At 41.4% G+C, this 19,590-nt stretch overlaps 1 protein-coding gene across 1 annotated transcript; it reads left to right on the top strand.

Annotated features, from left to right (window-relative positions):
• Positions 1-10,459: 10,459 nt before the first annotated feature.
• ivns1abpa (influenza virus NS1A binding protein a) lies at positions 10,460-19,001 on the top strand (the record flags this gene model as incomplete). The annotated part of the gene is made up of 15 exons (XM_079220641.1): positions 10,460-10,539; positions 10,970-11,260; positions 11,443-11,576; positions 12,280-12,449; positions 12,545-12,620; positions 12,731-12,904; positions 14,357-14,482; positions 15,978-16,088; positions 16,623-16,764; positions 16,976-17,200; positions 17,410-17,531; positions 17,796-17,922; positions 18,059-18,190; positions 18,431-18,604; positions 18,739-19,001. The coding sequence occupies exons 3-15, from the start codon at positions 11,466-11,468 to the stop codon at positions 18,999-19,001; spliced, it is 1,953 nt and encodes a 650-aa protein (XP_079076767.1). The 5' UTR covers positions 10,460-10,539; positions 10,970-11,260; positions 11,443-11,465.
• Positions 19,002-19,590: the final 589 nt, after the last annotated feature.

Below are 19,590 nucleotides of genomic sequence, written 5' to 3'. Positions count from 1 at the left end.
CTGCTAACTAGCTCATTATGGAAAGCACAGTGTGTGTGATGAGCTGGTCGCTGGTACACAACTAATTAGGTATTGCTGGCAGCCGCCCACCCCTGTCTAAGAGGAAAACTGTGTGATATTAGATCTCGTTAAGAAAGACACCGAGGAATTAAACACGAGAGGAAAGGGTGGAGAGCATGGAGTTCAATCCCACATATCAGAGTGAGGTTCACTGCTTTCAACATAAATAAAAAAGCATCAAACAAAGTGCTAATCCTGATTATTTACAGCAATGCTATCATTTTTTATAGTGAGGATGTTAGGGAATAGGAATAACTGAGTATCTATCTACTAAAGCGCTGAGTTTACCATTCACACAACAGACTATGTCTTTAAAAGCAGTTTAAAGAAAGAGGGGAAACATCAAGAGATGATGAGAGCTTCAAGGCTGAAACGAGAACTGTCGTGTTTTCCTCTTTTATATTTTAAATGTCCTTTCTCCAATCAGCTACTTGTCCTGGAAAAAAACACAAAGCCCAAAAGGAATCTGCTATACATATGGTAATAAAGAAAGCGTAGTCCTGTGATGTGGATTTTATTATGAATAATTTACATCAACAGATTAATTTCTGGTTGTCAGCACGTGCTTGTTTGATGATGCATTGCGTTCGTTCTTGACTTGAGGCTTCTATGTGATATGTTGAGCGTTTTAGATTTAATGTTATTTCTTGTGAAACTCCCTGGATCACAGAAGCACTTGCTCCTGGCACTGTGTGCGTATGAGTTGAGTTGAGATAATCCTATCTTAACATTCACGAGGAAGAAAAAAGACATGCTCACTGAGAGACAGCATCTTATTTAAATAACGCCTAGTTATATAAAGAGTAAAAAGAATAACTGATGTTATTTTTATGTTTCAAAAGATTGAGCATTTCACAAATCAACAACCCAAAAATAGAGAAATGAAGAATCATAAAAAGTTAAACCAGAAGGACTAAAAGAGAGAGAGAGAGATGAGACAGACAGACAGACAGAGAGGAGCAGACAGGAGCAGCCAGTGACTGAATTATCTGAGACCAAACACACTGTCACATATCACTGTCTACAGATTTGCATGTTTTCTCAGGTCACCAGCATGAGCAGTACGAGAGATCATGTGTTGCCTTTATCATTTCAACAACAACAATCATTTACAATTGGTACATTGGATTTTTCCCACAACAATAACATCAATCCATCAATAGATGTGGGTATGGTATTCATTTTTTTTAAGACATTGATCATTTAAATGGACTTGGGACTATGCTTGTTTGAATGTTTGCAATCCAGTGAAAATTTGCATGACTTTGTCTTCCTCATATGTTTTCACTGCAAATGTGTTTTGTGTATTGGGTAAAAGTGGAAGTAAGTTTCATGTCCACAAAGAAACAATATATAAACTGAATCTGACAGTAGGTTCTGGCCAGCCAGAGACAAAATAAGAGTGAGGCTAATTCAGTATTTTACTGTCACTAGTAAATTTACATGTGTGTCCTCGAGGGAGATCAATGTAAGATTAAGTCAAGATAGCAACTCAGTGTCTTTTACTCCCACAAAATCCAGCTTTGTGTGTACGTGCAAGCACACACGTGTTCAGTGATTACTTACTGAACTGACCCACTTCCTGCAGAGTGGGACAGACCGCAGGGGGTTTAGGGTTTGACAAAAGAGAGTCTGGGAGAGGTGTGCTTACATGGGACACAAAGCTAGACTCTTGTTACACTCTTGAGACTTTTCCGAGAGGAGAGCCTGCCACAGATCTGTGGGAAACACTCGAGAGGGTGTTTGACTACAGTGAGCCTTTGTGGATCTCACTGTGGGTCACACTTATCAGTTACAACAGATAACATAACGTATAATATAAGTGTAACTGACAGCTCACAGTGTCACCTGTTTATGCAGATGCAGTTTGACAGGTTGTAAGTGGTGCCAGTTACAATTGCCAGCTATATTTTGCCACGTTTAGTTCAAAACACCTCTGAAAAAGCAATCTGGAAAATGTAGTAATTTTAAAGAGGTGACTTTAAATTTGTTTTGAATGTGTTCTTGTGATCTAAATGTGGTGAAATTGAGCTGCTTGTGCATTCACCACATCACACCTCACTATCAGTCTTATTTACACGCTCACATGGCCATCCAATTAAAGTTATGGTCATCACATATACACACACACTGTTTTAACACAAAGAGTGTTAGGACTTTATTTTTGACTTTATTGAGGATACAAAGAATTTGAAAAAGAGTTATTAGCATTGACTGAACTTTCATGAGTCACACGAATACCATATTGGACATCTACATTGGGTGCCATTCTCCTTTCAGAGACAGGACGAAACAGAACATTACAGACTGGATTATCTGAGGTTGCATTAATAGTGTGTGGTATCAGACCTCACAGATAATAATGTAGGCCATGAAACTAAAATGGCATGACACTGGAAAACAACTGCCTCTGTTCAGTCAATGTCATTGGTCTGTCATGAGAAGGTTAACCTAATGAATTTCACAGATTATCAGTACCTTATCAGAGGACTATGTAACTCCACACTCACGTGGCACTGTTCCAGTTTTCAGTGCTCCAGGGCGAGGGGTCGAGAGGTGGAGATTTCAACAAAACTACAGCTACAGTTTTGTAGGCCGCTGATATGTCAAAGCCACCCGCCGCCATCTTTGCCGCCACCACACAGGATGAAATATTATAATACGTGAATGCAAAACCAAGCTATGCGCTAGCTAAATTATGATAATAATGATAACAATATGAGAATAATATTAGTGTAAAAATAAGTCCCGCTGATGAGATGCTACAAAGGAAAATGCCAAATACTCAAGCAGTATTTTATACTTAGCACATCAGTCTGCAGTTGACTATTTATGTCATATTTGTGTGTGCAATTGTGATGCAAAAAAATATCATTTTAAAAGGGTTTATATATTTTTCAATGAAGTGTTTGCTGGAAGAGATGTGAGATGTTTTGTATTTTGTGCATGTTTTTGTTTTTTGTGTGGAGAGTTTTGACAAAGATGGCCCTTGTTTCAGAAATTGTGTTTCAGCAATAGCAAAGAAAACCGTTAGGTATTTCCTTTAAGATTAAATCTAAGCAGGTTTTTCAACACTGCAGTCTCACTCTAAATTCTTCACAAGACTTCCCGCTTACAGCAACACCGTACACAGGGCAGATCCACGTGTTACTGCTGGGCACGGATACCTAAAATATTCATAGTGTCCTTGTCAGAACACATTTGTGTAGCCTCACTGTACAAATCTGTGTAGAATGAAAGAATGAGGGGGGCGCCAGAGTTTACAAGACAACTCAGCAATTGAGGCTTTATCCTTTGTGTTGGAATAAGACATAGTTGTTGTTGGTGATTCTATACTTGATAATAACTCAGAGATAAAAACCCATCAGCAAAGCCAAGGTGATTCAACTTCTTTGTGATATCTCTTGATTTACATATGTCTGATAAAACAGAGCCATGGTGATTAATGAGGAGTAAAAATGTTAACCATAAGGCATTACATTGTTCAACAGCTGTGCTATAAATAATATATTTACATTTTCATATTTGGCAATCACGTGGAAATTGCATAGTGATGCATTAATGATGGCATGCCCTGTATCGCACTTCAATTTGTTTTGTTGAAAACATCCTTGGTGATAGGACCTTAAAGCCGGTTGGTTTCCATGGTTCTCCCTCAGAAATCCAGGCACACAGGGACACAGCGTCCAAAAAAGAAATAGGGGTTAAATATGATGCAGGTGTCCATCCTTGGAAACCAGCCATTCATTTGTCTTGCCCATGAGCAAGCAATAACTTATTTCACCTTGTCAGGAATGTCACCCCCACATGGATGGAAGCACAACGTGTCGTGGTAATAATTCCAGCACAAGAGCTGTTATGAGGAGATTACGTTGTGTTGATGAAACTAATCTACGTTGACTGGACCTCTGGCTTTGGTTGTTAACACTGTGGTTTTCAACACAATGGTCAGCGTGCTTTAAGGCTACGGCTAAATGCTCTTGTGCTTCTGTCCCCTAGTTACATTCGGTGCCAGGCTTTCACTAACAACTTCACATGCAAACAATTAGAGACATGTGCACACACATTCCCCACGCAGATACAAAAGCTGGCTGACACATTGGTATTGAAGCGATTCTTATCCTCTAATCTAATTACCGATGTACTGAGTAGTACTAAGCTCCACTCAGTCATGAGGTGAATGGGTCCTTCCTCCTCGAGATGAAGTTAAGTGGTAGTTGAGCATGAATGTCCCTTACATCAAAAGACTTATGTCACTGTGCTGTCATGACCCACATACGCATGTAGAGGAGAATATGACAAAATGTAAGTAAATATGGAAAAGGGGCTGAGTGCTTTCAAAAGACAAGAGACACCAAGTGTAAAAGAGGTTAAGAACTGGTTAAGAAATCTACTGTACTCAAATACAAGTTTCTGGCACATGTACGCAAGGTAGGCCGGTTCGATCCCTGGTCTCCCCATAGTTCACAAATGTCGAAGTGTCCTTGAGCAAGACACTTAACCCCTAGTTGCTCCCCGGGCACTTCACAGGGCCGCCCATTGCTCCTTAATTAAGGATAGGTCAAATGCAGAGAAGAATTTCCCCAAGGGGATTAATAAAGGATACATTATTATTATTATTATTATTATTATCATTATTATTACTATTATTATATTGCTCATATCATCCATCTTCATTTATTTCTTATTTCCAACCTGTGCATCATAATCTTCTAATATATTTTATTTAGATCTTATTTTATATTTCCTTCTCTTCCTTCTGCTTTGCAAGGAGTACTTTTACTGTAGATACTTCAATTGATACAATACTGCCAACTGGCTTCTCGTTTTAATGCAGCACTTTTACTACTAATTAAATACTATTTTTTCACAATCTAACCTTTTCTGCTAGTGGCTGAACATAAATACCCCATTGGTGATCACCATGAGGCAAACAATTATATATATAAATGTATTAGGCTTATATTTTCACTAAAGCATTTGTACATGACAGATCTGGATCATCAAAAAGCAAATGCTTTGCATTATCAGATGATACAGCAACATGATGGAATGTTTAGCTAAATGACATCCATTTGTTTGGTACATCTACCTAAATGTTAAATGATGTGACAGCCATGGCTGCAAACTATTGCTACACATGTTTACACACAAAATGCACATAATAAAATATGGTGCATTGTTGTGGTTTACATTACCCAACAATGTATAAACAACGTAAAAACAGATCCATCTTTACCAAGAGCATTACAATACTGATACCACATATTTTATATGCGTCAGTAAAAATAATCCATTAATAAACTGCAGATGAGATCAAAAGTCACAGGGTACATACTTCAACTCAATTATGACGTATTTTTGCAATGTTGTATTCATAGAAATACTTGTATATAAATGATTACATATCTTACTTAAGTAAACTACTTCAGGTGATTTTATTAAAACCATATATTGCCTATGAGCCACTAAAACATTGCACCCTGGATCATTTCATCACTTTTATAGTACAAGTGGGCGTGGTAGGACCGCCCACCGTTGTGTACGTCAGAGGTGGCTCGGCGGTCTCACATTTTTCTGTCGGGAGCGCGCTTTCCCGTCACCAACCGGCCATTCTGTCAGAGCGAGTCCAGACCAGACTGCGAGTGGACGTGCTTCTCCTACAGAGAGGGATCAGACATCGACATCGACCACGAGCCGAGCCGGGAGTCGCGTTGCGTCTTTGCTTTTAACTCGAACCAAACCAACTCTGAATTCGCATTAAATATGTCTAATATCGTTTGCTGTCAAACGCCTCAGGTAAGATGAAATGCTTCCGTTTGACGTCTTTGCGGTTCCTTTGACTTTTTTTTTTTTTTTTATACAGCTGATGTGAGTTTAATATTTTTCAAAAACGCTATTGGTGGATATTTATATTTATATTTTAGGCTGTTTTTCAAAATGGGTGGACTGGTTAAAATGCCTATTGTAGCGTTACTGGCGCGGAAAGCATCACAACCCCATTTTTATTTGACTGATATTGTCAGCTGACGAAAGTGTGACTCTCCCTGCTTGTAGTTAAGCGCTGACAGCGTACTCTGTAAAAACGGCCAAATAAATTAACCGAGCCCCAACACCGTAAACCCAGCGGCATGGCTTCCCATCCAGCAGCAGGTTGCCTCGCTAACCAGGAGGCTAACATGCACTAGCTTCCGCGCGTGCCAGAGCTCTCCATCTCTCGTCGGGTTGCTTGCTGCTCGGCTTCAACCGGGGGACTAATGTTGGCGTCTCCTCCCTTGAAAGCCGGTGTATATCTGCGTTTGTAATGCGTGTAAAAGTCGAGTTAATCAGATTTTTTTAAAGACCGGTGACGGGGGTGTCTCGTTCCTGACCCAGTTTCTGGTGGCGGGATGTATGTACAGACTAGCTGTGTGCTCCCTGGCTCCTCGCCAGACGTGGCCCTGGTACACAACCAGAGGAGGAGGCCTGAGAATGACATTGCTTTGCAGCGAATAGACAAACACGAGTTGCAGGGTGACCAATTGTAAGACTTTGGGGGTGTCGAGGGTGTCTAACGTAACGTGGGTACATCCTGTCCTTTTCTCACCCTCCATTTAGTGCCATTTTGTGACACATTTTGTGGGCTGTGACCAGTCTTGACACATTGATGGGCCACCGCTTCCGTCGATATTGAGCTCTATCCACTACATTGTATCGATTGTCTAGTACAAGTAAATTGTCTAACGTTTCAGATGTCCTAAAGTGCTTTAGTGTAGCAGGGTGCTTCATGCCATGGTAGTATTTGACCTACTGTGCTTTTAATCCGGTTCTGAAGCTGGCAACCACGTGGGTGATTTACAAATGACGTAATGTAGAGTAGCGCTTTCATAAAGAGGGTGAAGCAACATTTGGCATGCTCTTTAAGGCTGATCCAATAGGTCATTAATTAAACTTTCATTCTGTCTGTGTGGTCATGCTCAGATATTCTCCTTTTTACTTCCTTTTAGTGGTATCGAAATAAGTTGCTCAAGTATTTTAATGTGGTTGATTTCTGATTTCTAGAAAAATACATTTAACTGTCATGTAGAATCATGATGTGTTTTCAGTTATTATAGTTAGTTCCTCAGTTATGCTCGTGCTTCATCAATATTTGCATTTTACAGACACGCGACCGATGTGTTGACTGCATTCTTCAGTTTGATTGTCAAACCATTCATATATTCCCTTTTTTTAGAGATGTGCTACATTTATGCTGTAAATTTCCACAGTTGAACTGGGTAAAATATCCAGCAATGCCTCACTTCACCACTGGAGGGCGGTCTAACAAGCATTAATTGTTCATTGTCAGGCCTGCACTTCTGTGACTGACTGATCGATCAGATGGTAAATTGGAAAGCGAAAATACATTCAGGTACCCTGTGTGACAAGGTTGTGAACAAACTCACTTGTTCTCTTTGGTGCCTTTTGTTCTCGCTCCTGTTGTTGCCTGTTTTGCAAGTGTATGCCCAAACATCCACATTTACAGCCCACCAAATCCACTTTACTTTTTTGTCTATACACATTCCCATATGTGTGGTCACTGACCTGAGCTCTATTTTTAGGATACTAATCTTGTGTCCACATAAGTGACCAAAAGATCAACTATTTCTTTAGAAGGAACAATGTAATATAGAGACGGCATGTACATGCTTACCATCACAGTTTTTATGTGGTCAGTCCCTGAATTGCCATTTGCTGGTTACCAGAGTAAGGCTGGCCATGGCATAAGAGTGTGTTATCAGTCTACAGAAGATTTTCTATTTAATCACAGCTGTGATTAAGGCGGAAACTCTGTAATAATGAATTATCCAGAGACCTGAGGGCGAGGCTTGTCTGGCAGAGTGTTGCATTAAGTGTTAGGTGTAGAAGTGCAAGGGGCAACAAGCGAGCATGGTGGACCCAAACATGTGGAGGAGTTGAGCTGTTGAGCCTTCACAAGAAGCCTTCTGCCAGATATTGCATAACTACTCAAAACTGGGTCAGTGTTCCCCACACACACACACACACACACACACACATACAGGGTGAATTGTAGCGTTCCATGCTGTTCAGTGCAATACAAAAGACTATTCTCGCATTTGCCATCGTGCTTGAGCATTTACCTATACAAATATCTGGCACACTTTCCAGCAGTCTTGGCATACAGATGCCTTCCACACAGTAGTGCAGTACAGGCTGTACTTTTGTCCAATGTGTGTTTGACATTTACACTGCTTATGATTAGCATCTTTCTAGATGGATTACTCTCAAATACATGCCATCTGACAGACTGTAAAATAGTGCATGGTACTTCAGAGAAAAGCAATTAATTACCAGCTGGTGTTTTCACCGTTACATCGATTTCAGAAGTAGCAGACAAAAAAGTGGCCGGTAATGTTCAGTTGAATAAAACAATAAATACAAAATCACCATTTCAGACCCTGCACCTAATGTAGTGGGAACTGCCTCAGAAGGGGCTTTGATGCTTTGCCAGAAGTTTAAATTCTGTCTGTCTTTGGACAGATTTAGATGACGTAGATTTTCGAAGTTGGGTGTGGGGAAAGGGCCATTGACCATCCCACGTTAAGCCCCTGGCCCGATTTTTGGTGTTGCGAATGGTGTGGCCATCACAAAATGGTCTCTAGTTTCACAGTTCCTTCCTTTTTTTTTTTATTTTTCTTTTTTTTTATTTTTCCCTTCCTTGTACTTTTTGTTAAGTGTTGTCAAAAAGATAAAGGGGGAAGCAAGTTAAATGCAGTCTGATGCCAAGTAATTGGATCTAAATACAATTCCTCATTTCCTTGTGATACTTGATTTATGATTTTCAAATTAACACTGTGTGGTCTTGAAATAAGTAGGTGAATGGATTTTAATATTTTGTAGCTTAGCCACAGTACACGCGTGTAATGTATAGTGCTTTGAGGGTGATTTTTAAATAAAGGATTGATGTAGGCATAGAGCTAGTTTCAGATTATTGGCATACAAATTTTGTATGATCATTTTACATAATGTTTAATCTAGGAAGTGTGATATGTAAGGTAATCTTTTTGCACCGAACTGGTATTGTGATTTACTTGTTCAACCAGTTACTTGCCACCTTTTACACACTGTAGTTGTTGTATTGGGATTATTTGCTGTAAATTCATAGCTCAGGGCAGCAGAAAATAAATGTAGTTTAAGTCAAAGGCACTACTGTTTTGATCTATATGAGTACATTTGTTTAATCCAAAGACAAATGTTTACATTATTTCAGTATAAAAGCGCCGTTCAGACGTGGCCTTGGGTCTGCAAGACTGTTATACCTTTCCTTCAAACCGTCTTGACTGTGGATAAGACAGCAGCATACTGTTCATCTGCACCAATGTCAGACTGGCTGTCTTTTGCATTGTCTGCTTCATGCCAGCAGCAGCTACATTCTACCTGGGGATTGTGCACAGTGCAACTACCCGAGACTGTTCTAGATGAAGCTTCTGCGAGGCAAAAATAATACTTTAAAATTAAGTTGATGTTTTTATATTTTTGCCATGTGCCAGACAAGGACACTTTCAAAGGGTTGCATGCTTTTTTGAGAAGTAGAGGCCTGCTTTTATCTGTCACAGGGCTTTAAGGCGTCATTGGCAAGTACTAATGTTGAACATTCTGCACACTAACGAGAGGATTTCACTGGAAAATAAATCTTGCACAATGATTAACAGGATGCTACTGAATGTGCCACTGACAGCAGCTAGAGTCACAAGTACATTATATGCGCAGCAGTTGAGTAAATCACAGCTTTATTTATTATGAGTTTGAATGGCATGCAAGTTGGAAATACAACACTCACAAAGCTGGGCTACCCGGAAGAGCCTTGTCAAATGGAGTCTGGATACAATTTCAGACTGGCAGCTGCTGTGGTCTTTCTAGACCTCTCCCCATTTGGTATAATGGTAAAACTGTTAGGTCTGCAGTGCAGGTTTAGTTATTGAGTATAGGACTGCAGATGGCATAGTTCAGCATTGAATTACAGCAGTTGTGTTGAACTTTTACTGTGAACACCTGATTGGTACAAGGGATTTTGTTGGCTCAGTTGGGGCTACCAATGGCTTTCCAGCTAGTGGAATCCAAGCTCTTCAATAGCGGAATCAAATATCTTGAGATGGGGAGATATGGAATAAATGATCTCTATTGGATGTTACATGTGGGTGGGTGGGGCCTGTGGGCCAGGGTTATGTGGTATATAAGGAGAACTATGATGGCCAACCATAATTCAAAGCAACAGATAACTATATCTCACCAATGGACTGACAGTGGAAACTTGTCACAAGTGTTTTCCTCATAGGTCATTGCTTGAATGACATGGTTCCTATGGGGAGGAGCCAGTCAAAGGGGCTTGTTACATAAGATAGAAGTGGGGTGGCCTTGTGCTCAGAAAGGCTGGAGACGGAGCTCAAAGCGTGAGACGGATTAAACGATCTTGCTCGGCCTGGTGGGACGCATCAGCAGGTGTGGAGATTTAAAGTGCTAAATGGAGGGTGTTGTAAGAGGCAATGGGCTTAGCTACCATTTCTGTATATCTTTTGGTTTATAGCATATTGGGATAAGATGCTGAATTCCAGTTTTCTTTCTGAATTTGATGAGTATAGTGTGATCAGATGAGGTAACTAATGTATCCTGAATCGGATCATTTATTCTTGAATTTTTATCCATGTGAGTGGAATATGTAAAAACTATTTACTCGACTGCATGTTTGTAAAAATGGCTTGTGAAAAGGCCACTGGAAGAGAAGGGCGGTGGCAGTGTTAAACTGCCAGCTCGTGTTCAAGGTTGCTTAGATTTATCACGTGGAACTGATAAATGCCAGAATAGGTCCTCTCTCCACTTATAAAAATAATAATGCTTATGTCCCTTTTTTCCTTTTCTCCTTTTCTTCTAGGTTATAATGTATGACCAACACAGAATGAGTACAACTCTATAGCCAACGGGATCCCAAGGACTTGATTACAGTCGCTTCAAGCCTGATAGTTTGTCCGTGCGGCTGCTCCCCCTCTCCCTTCTGCTCACGCCCGTTTAGTCAACTGGCATTTCTTCTAACAACGTCCCATCCCTCTCCTTTGGTGAAGAAGTCTTGAGTTCCACTGTGATCTCAGTCTGCTTTGCCTATTGCCGACCTTCGGTTACACTTTCAGCAGTGGTGCTTCCCTGGATTTGCATTATTCTTTATTAGGTAATGCATACAACTGATTATAATACACAATGCGCCTAACCCTCACCCCCTCTCTGGTCATCAATTAATAAAGCCTGCTATTAGAATGTTGGACGAATTTCAGAAGACAATCATGCTGGGTGTTATTGCTTTACTTGGCAAACTTTCCTTAAAAAATAATTGTTTTACCTTTTCCTCTGCAGGCATACCATCAAAATTCATAAAAATGATTCCAAACGGTTATTTGATCTTTGAGGATGAGAGTTTCCTGGATTCCACTGTGGCCAAGATGAACGCTCTTAGAAAGAGTGGTCAGTTCTGCGACGTTAGACTGCAGGTATGGTTGATCCAAACACGCACTCACACACTCACACACTCACACACTTTTTCAGAGTCCCTCTCTGTGAAACGCGCATAACAGGCAATGGTGCACTGTCAGGGACAAATATGTTACAAAACAGTTTGACATGCGCAAGATGTTACTACCTGTACGGCTATATGAATTCTACACAGTTTAGAAAAGACGCAGTGTAGTTTACTGGGTCTGTCTTTTCTCTCCATTCACTTATAAATACATGATCTATAAAGCTGTTCTGTATATTATTGATTCATGTACATTGAAATTTTTTAAAATTTAAAAAATGTTTTAAATACACCTTTTTAGCTTATTATAATAATAAAAATTAAATGAGAGGTAATAATGGATCATGACTGAGAAAGTGTAACGCAAACACTGGTCATGCCACACTTGGAACAAGGAAAAGCGTCAGTATTTACTTAATTGTTTCCTGTTATGTTTCCGTTGCTCTCATATCTTAAGTGGGAGAACCTGTTCCCACCATTTGTATAATGCGGACCTCTGAAAAAAAGCAGCCAATCAGGAATCAACATTCTAGCCATTCCTGAATGGCTAGAAATAGCCATTGAGGCACAAGGGAATCAAATGGCTTTGATTTGTAACTAGCTACAAGCTTGACTCTGAATATTGTTTTTGGTAGCATATTTAATATAATTGTCTGTCTTTCTCTTCATTTGTCCAGGTGTGTGGTCATGAGCTGATGGCTCACCGTGCTGTACTGGCTTGCTGCAGTCCCTACCTGTTTGAGATCTTTAACAGTGACATTGAGCCCCACGGAGTCTCACATGTCACCTTTGAGGACTTGGACCCAGAGGCTGTAGAGGTCTTGCTTAATTATGCCTATACTGCCCAGTGAGTAGCATTTTGGCTTTTTGCTTATCACAACAAAAACATTTTTAAAAGGATGAACAACCTCTTATTTATTTTGTCTTCTGTGTGTAACGCAGGCTAAAGGCAGATAAGGAACTAGTCAAGGAAGTTTACTCTGCAGCCAAAAGGTTCAAGATGGAGCGAGTCAAACAGGTTTGTTTTTACTAGTCTGCTTTTTCATAATATTTACTCTCCCAATGCTACCAGTTTGGCTACATATGATTTTCACAGGTTAAAAAGAACACTTTTTTTTATTTCCTCAGATTTGTGGCGACTACCTGCTGTCTAAAATGGATTCCCAGAGCGCCATCTCTTTTCGTAACTTTGCCAGCTCTATGGGAGATGCCAGAGTTTTGGCCAAAGTGGACGCCTTCATCCAGGACCATCTACTGGAAGTTTCTGAACAGGAGGACTTCCTCAAACTTCCCCGTCTCAAGGTACTTAAATTTTCATATGTCATAATGTTTTAAAAGTATTTTAGTACTAAAAAAAACTACTATTGGTACTAAAGTATTGTATAGACTGTTTTAAGTGGTCCTATTAAGTTATAGATGGTATTGTAGTGTTGGAGACATTCTCTCATCATGAAGCTAAATGCCATCACAAGTTCACAAAAGTTGTCTATTCTAGTCCCCCTTGGCTCCTTCACGAAAACTAACCAGCATCAGTGGTCTTGAGTTGAATAACACGCACTGGATTAAGCTTTGTGCTTTTACCTTTCTGACTTTGAGATTAGATTAACAGTACATATTTTATGAAGGCGTGCCTCTTATAGATTTACCTACTGCTAAAGCCTGCTGAGAATGTATTTAGGGCACAGGGCTTAAAATGTATAAGGCCAAGCGTAGGCTGTTTGCAGTGTACAGGTTGGTGTTCAACATGAAGACAGCAATAGGTACTTTATAAGGTGGGCTCTTTTGGTTGTGGTCAGATGAATTAAATTAAGTCATTTATTTGGAATAAAAATACGCTGGTAGTATTGCTGAAATTATTAGTTAATTGATTGGTCAGCAACTATTTATTTGACAAAGATACTGTATTTATTAAATAACAAACTTTTGCTACTTGCAGCTTCTCAAATGTCAGCATTAGCTTTCTTCTTTTAGTCCTCTGTCATTGTAAATGTAATACTTTGGGGCTTTGAGTTGGACAAACAAAATAAGCTTTTTGAAGATATCACTTTGGGTATATGAGCTTGTTTTTTACACTTAAACAAGCCCATTAAATGTGGACATTTTCAGATCCTAAATGAAAAATGGTGTAATTAAAAACATTCTGGTAAATCATTTGGGTTGTTGCACCCCCAGTTGGGAGATGAAGATGTAATAGGTGCATTCAAATCAAATTGGGTGCGGTGGTGAAAACTGCAGCCTTTCTATTAATTTTATTTGAATAATGTGTTTGTGGCAGTGGGTGCCTGGGGGGGGGGGGTAAAAATGCAGTAGCCTGCGGCAATAGTTTAAACGGAATCAACTTTTGGAGAAACGCAAGCCGACATCACTCTTTAGTGGCCAATCACGTAACCGGCGATCCAGATCTGTACAACTCAGTCATGAGGGAACAAAATAAGTTAATCACTGTGCAGTAGCTCGGTGTAAATACAGCCTTTTAGTCTAATTCTCCTGACGTGAACCACAAACTTGATGTTTATTGATAATTGAGAAAATTGATGACTGGCAGCTATTTGACCCATTAGCTAATTGCTGATGTCTTACTTGAGTCACTTGTATGAATTTATAAAAAATGAATTCTAAGGTAAATTAATAATTAGCCAGTAAGATCAAGTTTTTCAGTAAATAATAATGGTCACGTTACCCATTTCTTCAGTTCAGTTTATTCCTACAGTGTGTACGTCTAACTCGTGTTTCATTCCCTATGTGTGTTTACAGTTAGAAGTAATGCTAGAAGACAACCTGACCCTGCCCAGCAATGGCAAGCTCTACTCGAAGGTGCTCAGTTGGGTGCAGCGTAGCCTCTGGGAGAATGGAGACCAACTGGAACGACTGATGGAGGAGGTCAGTACTAGGGCGTGCAGTCGAAACAGACTTTTCTTCTTTCCTACCCTGCCCCTTCCACTCCCTCTGACTCCTGTTTTTGACGTTAAGAAGTAATTTAGGGGGCTGAAGTAGAAATGGCATGCCATTGTCATGCTGCAATGTCAGGATTGTTCTTTTTTTTCCTCTGATTTGTTGAGGTTTTTGCAGTAAGAATCTGTACCCCTGAACCATACTACAATTAGAGGTGAGCCGAAAAGAGCTGCTGTCTGCTCTTGTTTTTTGTTTCTACTGTTCTCTTTCGCGTATGTGGTTGGTTTACATTCAACCCCATTTGAGTATTACAATGCTCTTCTCCTCTGAAACACAAAAACACAGGTTCTCAAAGGTGTGACCCTTGATTCTTCTGTCTCACTGCCACTTTACTATCTGAACAGGTTCGTGTTTGTTGCTCCAGCACTAACAGACACTCCTCCCCGTTGATTTATCTCTCCTGTAGGTTTATTAGCAGCAGCAGGAGACCAGACTGAAGAGCCAGGACTGAGCCGCCAGGGTAATGAGTCAGAGAAAAGAGAAGGCGGAGAGGAGCACTACTGCCTCTCAGCAGCCTCTCTTTGCAGCCAAGCAACACTGTGCTCCCATCTGTCCATGCCACATATCTACAGATGCATCCCATTTCTGCATTTACCAAAATGCATTGCTTACAAACCTTAAGCATTCAAAACATATAATTGAAGGCCCTTTTACTGCACATAAAGATATATTCTCCTACTTACCCACCAGCATATTCAAATTAGGCATTGGGAAGAAAACGGCATTGCACATAAGCATAGCGATATGCCCAGCACAAATAATGTATTTCACCTTCACTTCAATTATTGGTTCCTTTTACTTTTTTCCCGTCAATTTCTAAATTGGGCCCTCCTGATGGGCAACTGAGTGACTTCAACCCATATTGTCATTATAATCTTTTCTGGCGTCAACGGAACCTATGTGGTTTGCGCTTATTAATGGGTAATGATTAAGATTACCTTAATAGATGCTAGAATGTCAATAGTCGGCTGGATTTGAGTGCCCATTGCGGCTGCCATCACAATGACCAACTTGTTCAGCTAGAGGACCGGTTTCCAAGCAGCAGAGGTGGAAAGAGGGCCACATACAGTTCCTCTTCTTCATTCTTCACTGAAGATCTTTCCAGATGCAGCCTTTCATGCTTCACCAGCTCCCTCTTTTTTTCGATGCAAATTAAGGAAAGACACTGTCAGATACCTTCTTGAGCTTCAACACTTAACCCACTCTATGCAGTGGCAGAAGCGTGTGTCTTTTTAAAGGAAGCTTTCCATCCAAGCGACTGAAGATCCAGACCATCGTCCCTTCCCCCTCTTCCTCTCCACAGCACTGCCCCCCTCTTCCTTCTCCTCCTCCCTCCTTCCCTTCTCTCCCCCTTATGCTGGGGTTCTGAGTGTGTTGCCTTGGAGACAGCCACATGGGTGTGTTGTTCCTGTTTGTCTTTCAGGTTCAAACGCTGTACTACTCACCTGACCATAAGCTGGTGGATGGAGGGCTGGTGATTGATGGGCACAGTGAGGTGTTTGGTGGCGAGGAGGACCACCTTCAGTTTGTGCAGGTACTCAACAGCTTGTGCCTGGCTTCACTGTAATGAAGTCTTTACTATATTTTGCTTGGCAGTGTGTAGCTTTATTGTACAGCTTGTGCCTGGCCATGCATACAAATACTACACAGCCTGTGCCTAGCAAGAAGTAGATATGGCTCATTTGATACTACAGTTAAGCTACAATGTAAAGACTAATGTCAGTAAAGAGCTAGAAATGAGCTATGATGTCTGCCAGGCTTTGCTGTTGAGCATCTATCAAAACCACACTTTTCTAACTATGGGGGTGGGCAGTAATGGCTGTCTCTTTGCCCTCTATTTCGATTTGTGCCTGAACTGTGTGCTGTTGGCTCTGATTGTAGTTGTGGTCTGAGACTGTTGTTTGCAGTGTGGAGTTGTTGGCTTCAGATGCCGTGAGGTTTTAATACAAACATCAACATTAGAACAGCTGGATCAAAGCGTAGTTTGGGGTATGATTACCTGGTGTTGTGGCCACTGGTGGGCCTGTGGTGCAAGCTTGGCTTCTGTAGCTGCACTGTGCTCTTGCAGAAGAAACCCGTACGGGAGAGCACCCAGAGACAGATGAGCTGCGGCTCATCAGGAAGCCTGTCGCCCTCCAACCAAGCAGCAAATGCCCCAAAACTGCCCGGCAGGAGAGAGTGGAAGTACATCGCCTCTGAGAAGACCACAAGTAAGTGTGTGCATGAACTACATGTGATTTTTCACAGTACAATCAGCAACACTTTTTTTTTTTTTTTTTTTTCTTCTTTAAAATAAATCCCACAGGTGCTGCACAATGTGAGATTAAAGTCAGAAGTCTGCTGACATAGTATCTGAATTCTGAGCTTAATCTGAAAGTATTTCTTTCCAGTGGCTCAAACAATATCCAATCTTACTTCTAGACAACACCTACCTGTGTCTGGCTGTGCTGGATGGTGTGTTGTGTGTGATCTTCTTGCACGGCCGCAGCAGCCCCCAGACCTCTCCCTCTGCCACCCCCTGCCTGATGAAGAGCCTCAGCTTCGAGGCCCAGCCCGAGGAGCTGGAGGAGCAGCCGCTCTCACCCATGCATTATGCTCGCTCTGGTCTGGGCACCGCAGCCCTGAACGGAAGACTCATCGCAGCAGGTTGGCACTTAACAGGGTTGGATGTGGAGTTTTATATCATGTGTGTGTGTGTGTGTGTGTGTGTGTGTGTGTGTGTGTGTGTGTGTATATAGCTGGGGCACATGGGAAGATGCATGCTTCTCTTTTAGTGTAATGTGAGGATTATGCATATAAAAACGTCAGACCACAGAGCTCAACTGTAACCTTGATGCATCTTAATGTCCCTGCAGGAGGCTACAACAGAGAAGAGTGTCTGAGGACTGTGGAGTGTTATGACCCCAAAGAGGACCGCTGGACCTTCATCGCTCCCATGCGGACTCCAAGGGCTCGATTTCAGATGGCTGTGCTCATGGTACAGTTTACTATTCATCATAATCTCAGATTTATTGACTCTAATAATGAAGTGATTTTTGAATATTATCATAGGACTGCACTATGTTTAAACAAGTTTCAATTGTCTTGCCCAAATACTTGTATGCTTCCTGACACCCTGTCCAAGTAGTTAGGTTTCTAAATTATGTTAACTTAATTAATGGCATGTGTGATTTAAATGAGTGTTTTTAAGTCCCATGTTTATATATTGTCATCTAATGACTAGTTCCTTTACACCTCACAGGGTCAGCTGTACGTGATTGGAGGGTCGAATGGACATTCTGACGAGCTGAGCAGCGGCGAGACGTATGATCCTCATGCTGATGAATGGGCTCAAGTGCCAGAACTGAGGACAAACCGCTGCAATGCAGGTGAGTCTCCTGCGAGGATTTATAAAGTGATAATTTAATTTAATGGTGTTTTCCAGGACAACACTTAAATAAAGTAGCCTCTCTGTTATTGGCTTCTGGCTATTTTGCCTTTCCTTCATTCCTGTCCTCTCTAAAGGTGTCTGCTCATTGAACAACAAACTCTACGTTGTGGGAGGGTCGGACCCCTGCGGGCAGAAGGGCTTGAAGAACTGTGACTCTTTTGACCCCGTGATCAAAACCTGGTCCAACTGTGCCTCCCTTAACATCAGTACGTGTCTACACAGTCTCGCATGCACTCAAAACCTTCCATCTGATACGTAAAACATGGTCTAACCGTAGAATCAAAATATGTTTTCGGCATGCTTACAAATGTCTGTCTTTTTTGTATTACGTTTTAAATATTGCAGCACTAAAGGGTTTCAATTCATCAGAACAGCTCGTACTCGTGATATTTGCAGTGTGAGGGGAAATTTGAAAGTTGTATTCATAAAGTACATTTATTTCTCAGGGAGGCACCAGGCAGCAGTGTGTGAATTGGATGGCTTCATGTACGTGATTGGGGGGGCGGAGTCGTGGAACTGCCTGAACACTGTGGAGCGCTACAACCCTGAGAACAACACCTGGACCCTGATAGCCCCCATGAATGTGGCTCGCAGGGGGGCCGCCGTTGCTGTCAATGAAGGTAAGCTCACGACCGCAAATGGGGGCGTGAACGGCATAATCGGCTGCATCTTGTTGTGCAAACTAAGTGTGAGGAATTTGGATGATTCAGTTTTTGACTTTGTGCTGATGCTTGTATCTCTCACTCTTGTCAAGGCAAACTGTTTGTTGTTGGTGGCTTCGACGGCTCCCACGCACTCCGCTGTGTGGAAGTTTACGACCCCGCCCGCAACGAGTGGAGGATGCTGGGTAGCATGACTTCTTCCCGCAGCAATGCAGGTGTGGCCATGCTGGGAGAAGCCATCTACGCTGTGGGCGGCTTTGATGGAAACGAGTTCCTCAACACGATGGAGGTGTACAGCCCCGAGACGGACGAGTGGAACGACTGCACCAAGACCCTTTCTCCAGTCTCCGACTGAAGAGGAGGAGGAGGAGGAGGAGAGGGGGAGGGGGGTGGGGGGGTTGGGGAGTTTCAGTGCTTCACCTATTTCCAAACTAACAGGCTTAGTGACGTAATCGTGTTTCGTGACGTTGTGTGTGTGTGTGTGTGTGTGTATGAGCGGATATGTCTGGGTGGGGGATGAGGGGTCTTCAGTGAAGACTGGCTTATATTTGGCAGGTGGGGAAGAAGGGTGGGAGGGGGGGGTTGTTGCCCAAAACAACATGACGCCTTTGCATATTGCATACAATGTTTTTCGTGCTGTATATATTTAGTTTCTTCCTAATTTTTGTCATATGCCAACATTTAATACACATTTAGTGCTTTTCGTTTCTCTTAGACTTGAACCGTTTTTCAGACGAGCTAGCGGTTATTGGTCATTTGGAATGTGGCAGTATGGAGTGGTGACAATTAACTTTTGAAAGTTACAATTTTATTTAAGAATATTTCTGTTGTTGAAATGTAATTTTGCTCACATATTTAAAGGTCAGTGGTTTGAAGCCTTACTCAGAGTGCGAGTTGATAAACACCTCATGGCTTTTTGTGTCATTTTAAACAAGCTGGATTGC

Source organism: Taurulus bubalis (genome assembly GCF_910589615.1).
Source record: "Taurulus bubalis genome assembly, chromosome: 7".
Classification (NCBI taxonomy): Eukaryota; Metazoa; Chordata; class Actinopteri; order Perciformes; family Cottidae; genus Taurulus; species Taurulus bubalis.
This window is presented reverse-complemented; position numbering and strand designations above follow the sequence as displayed.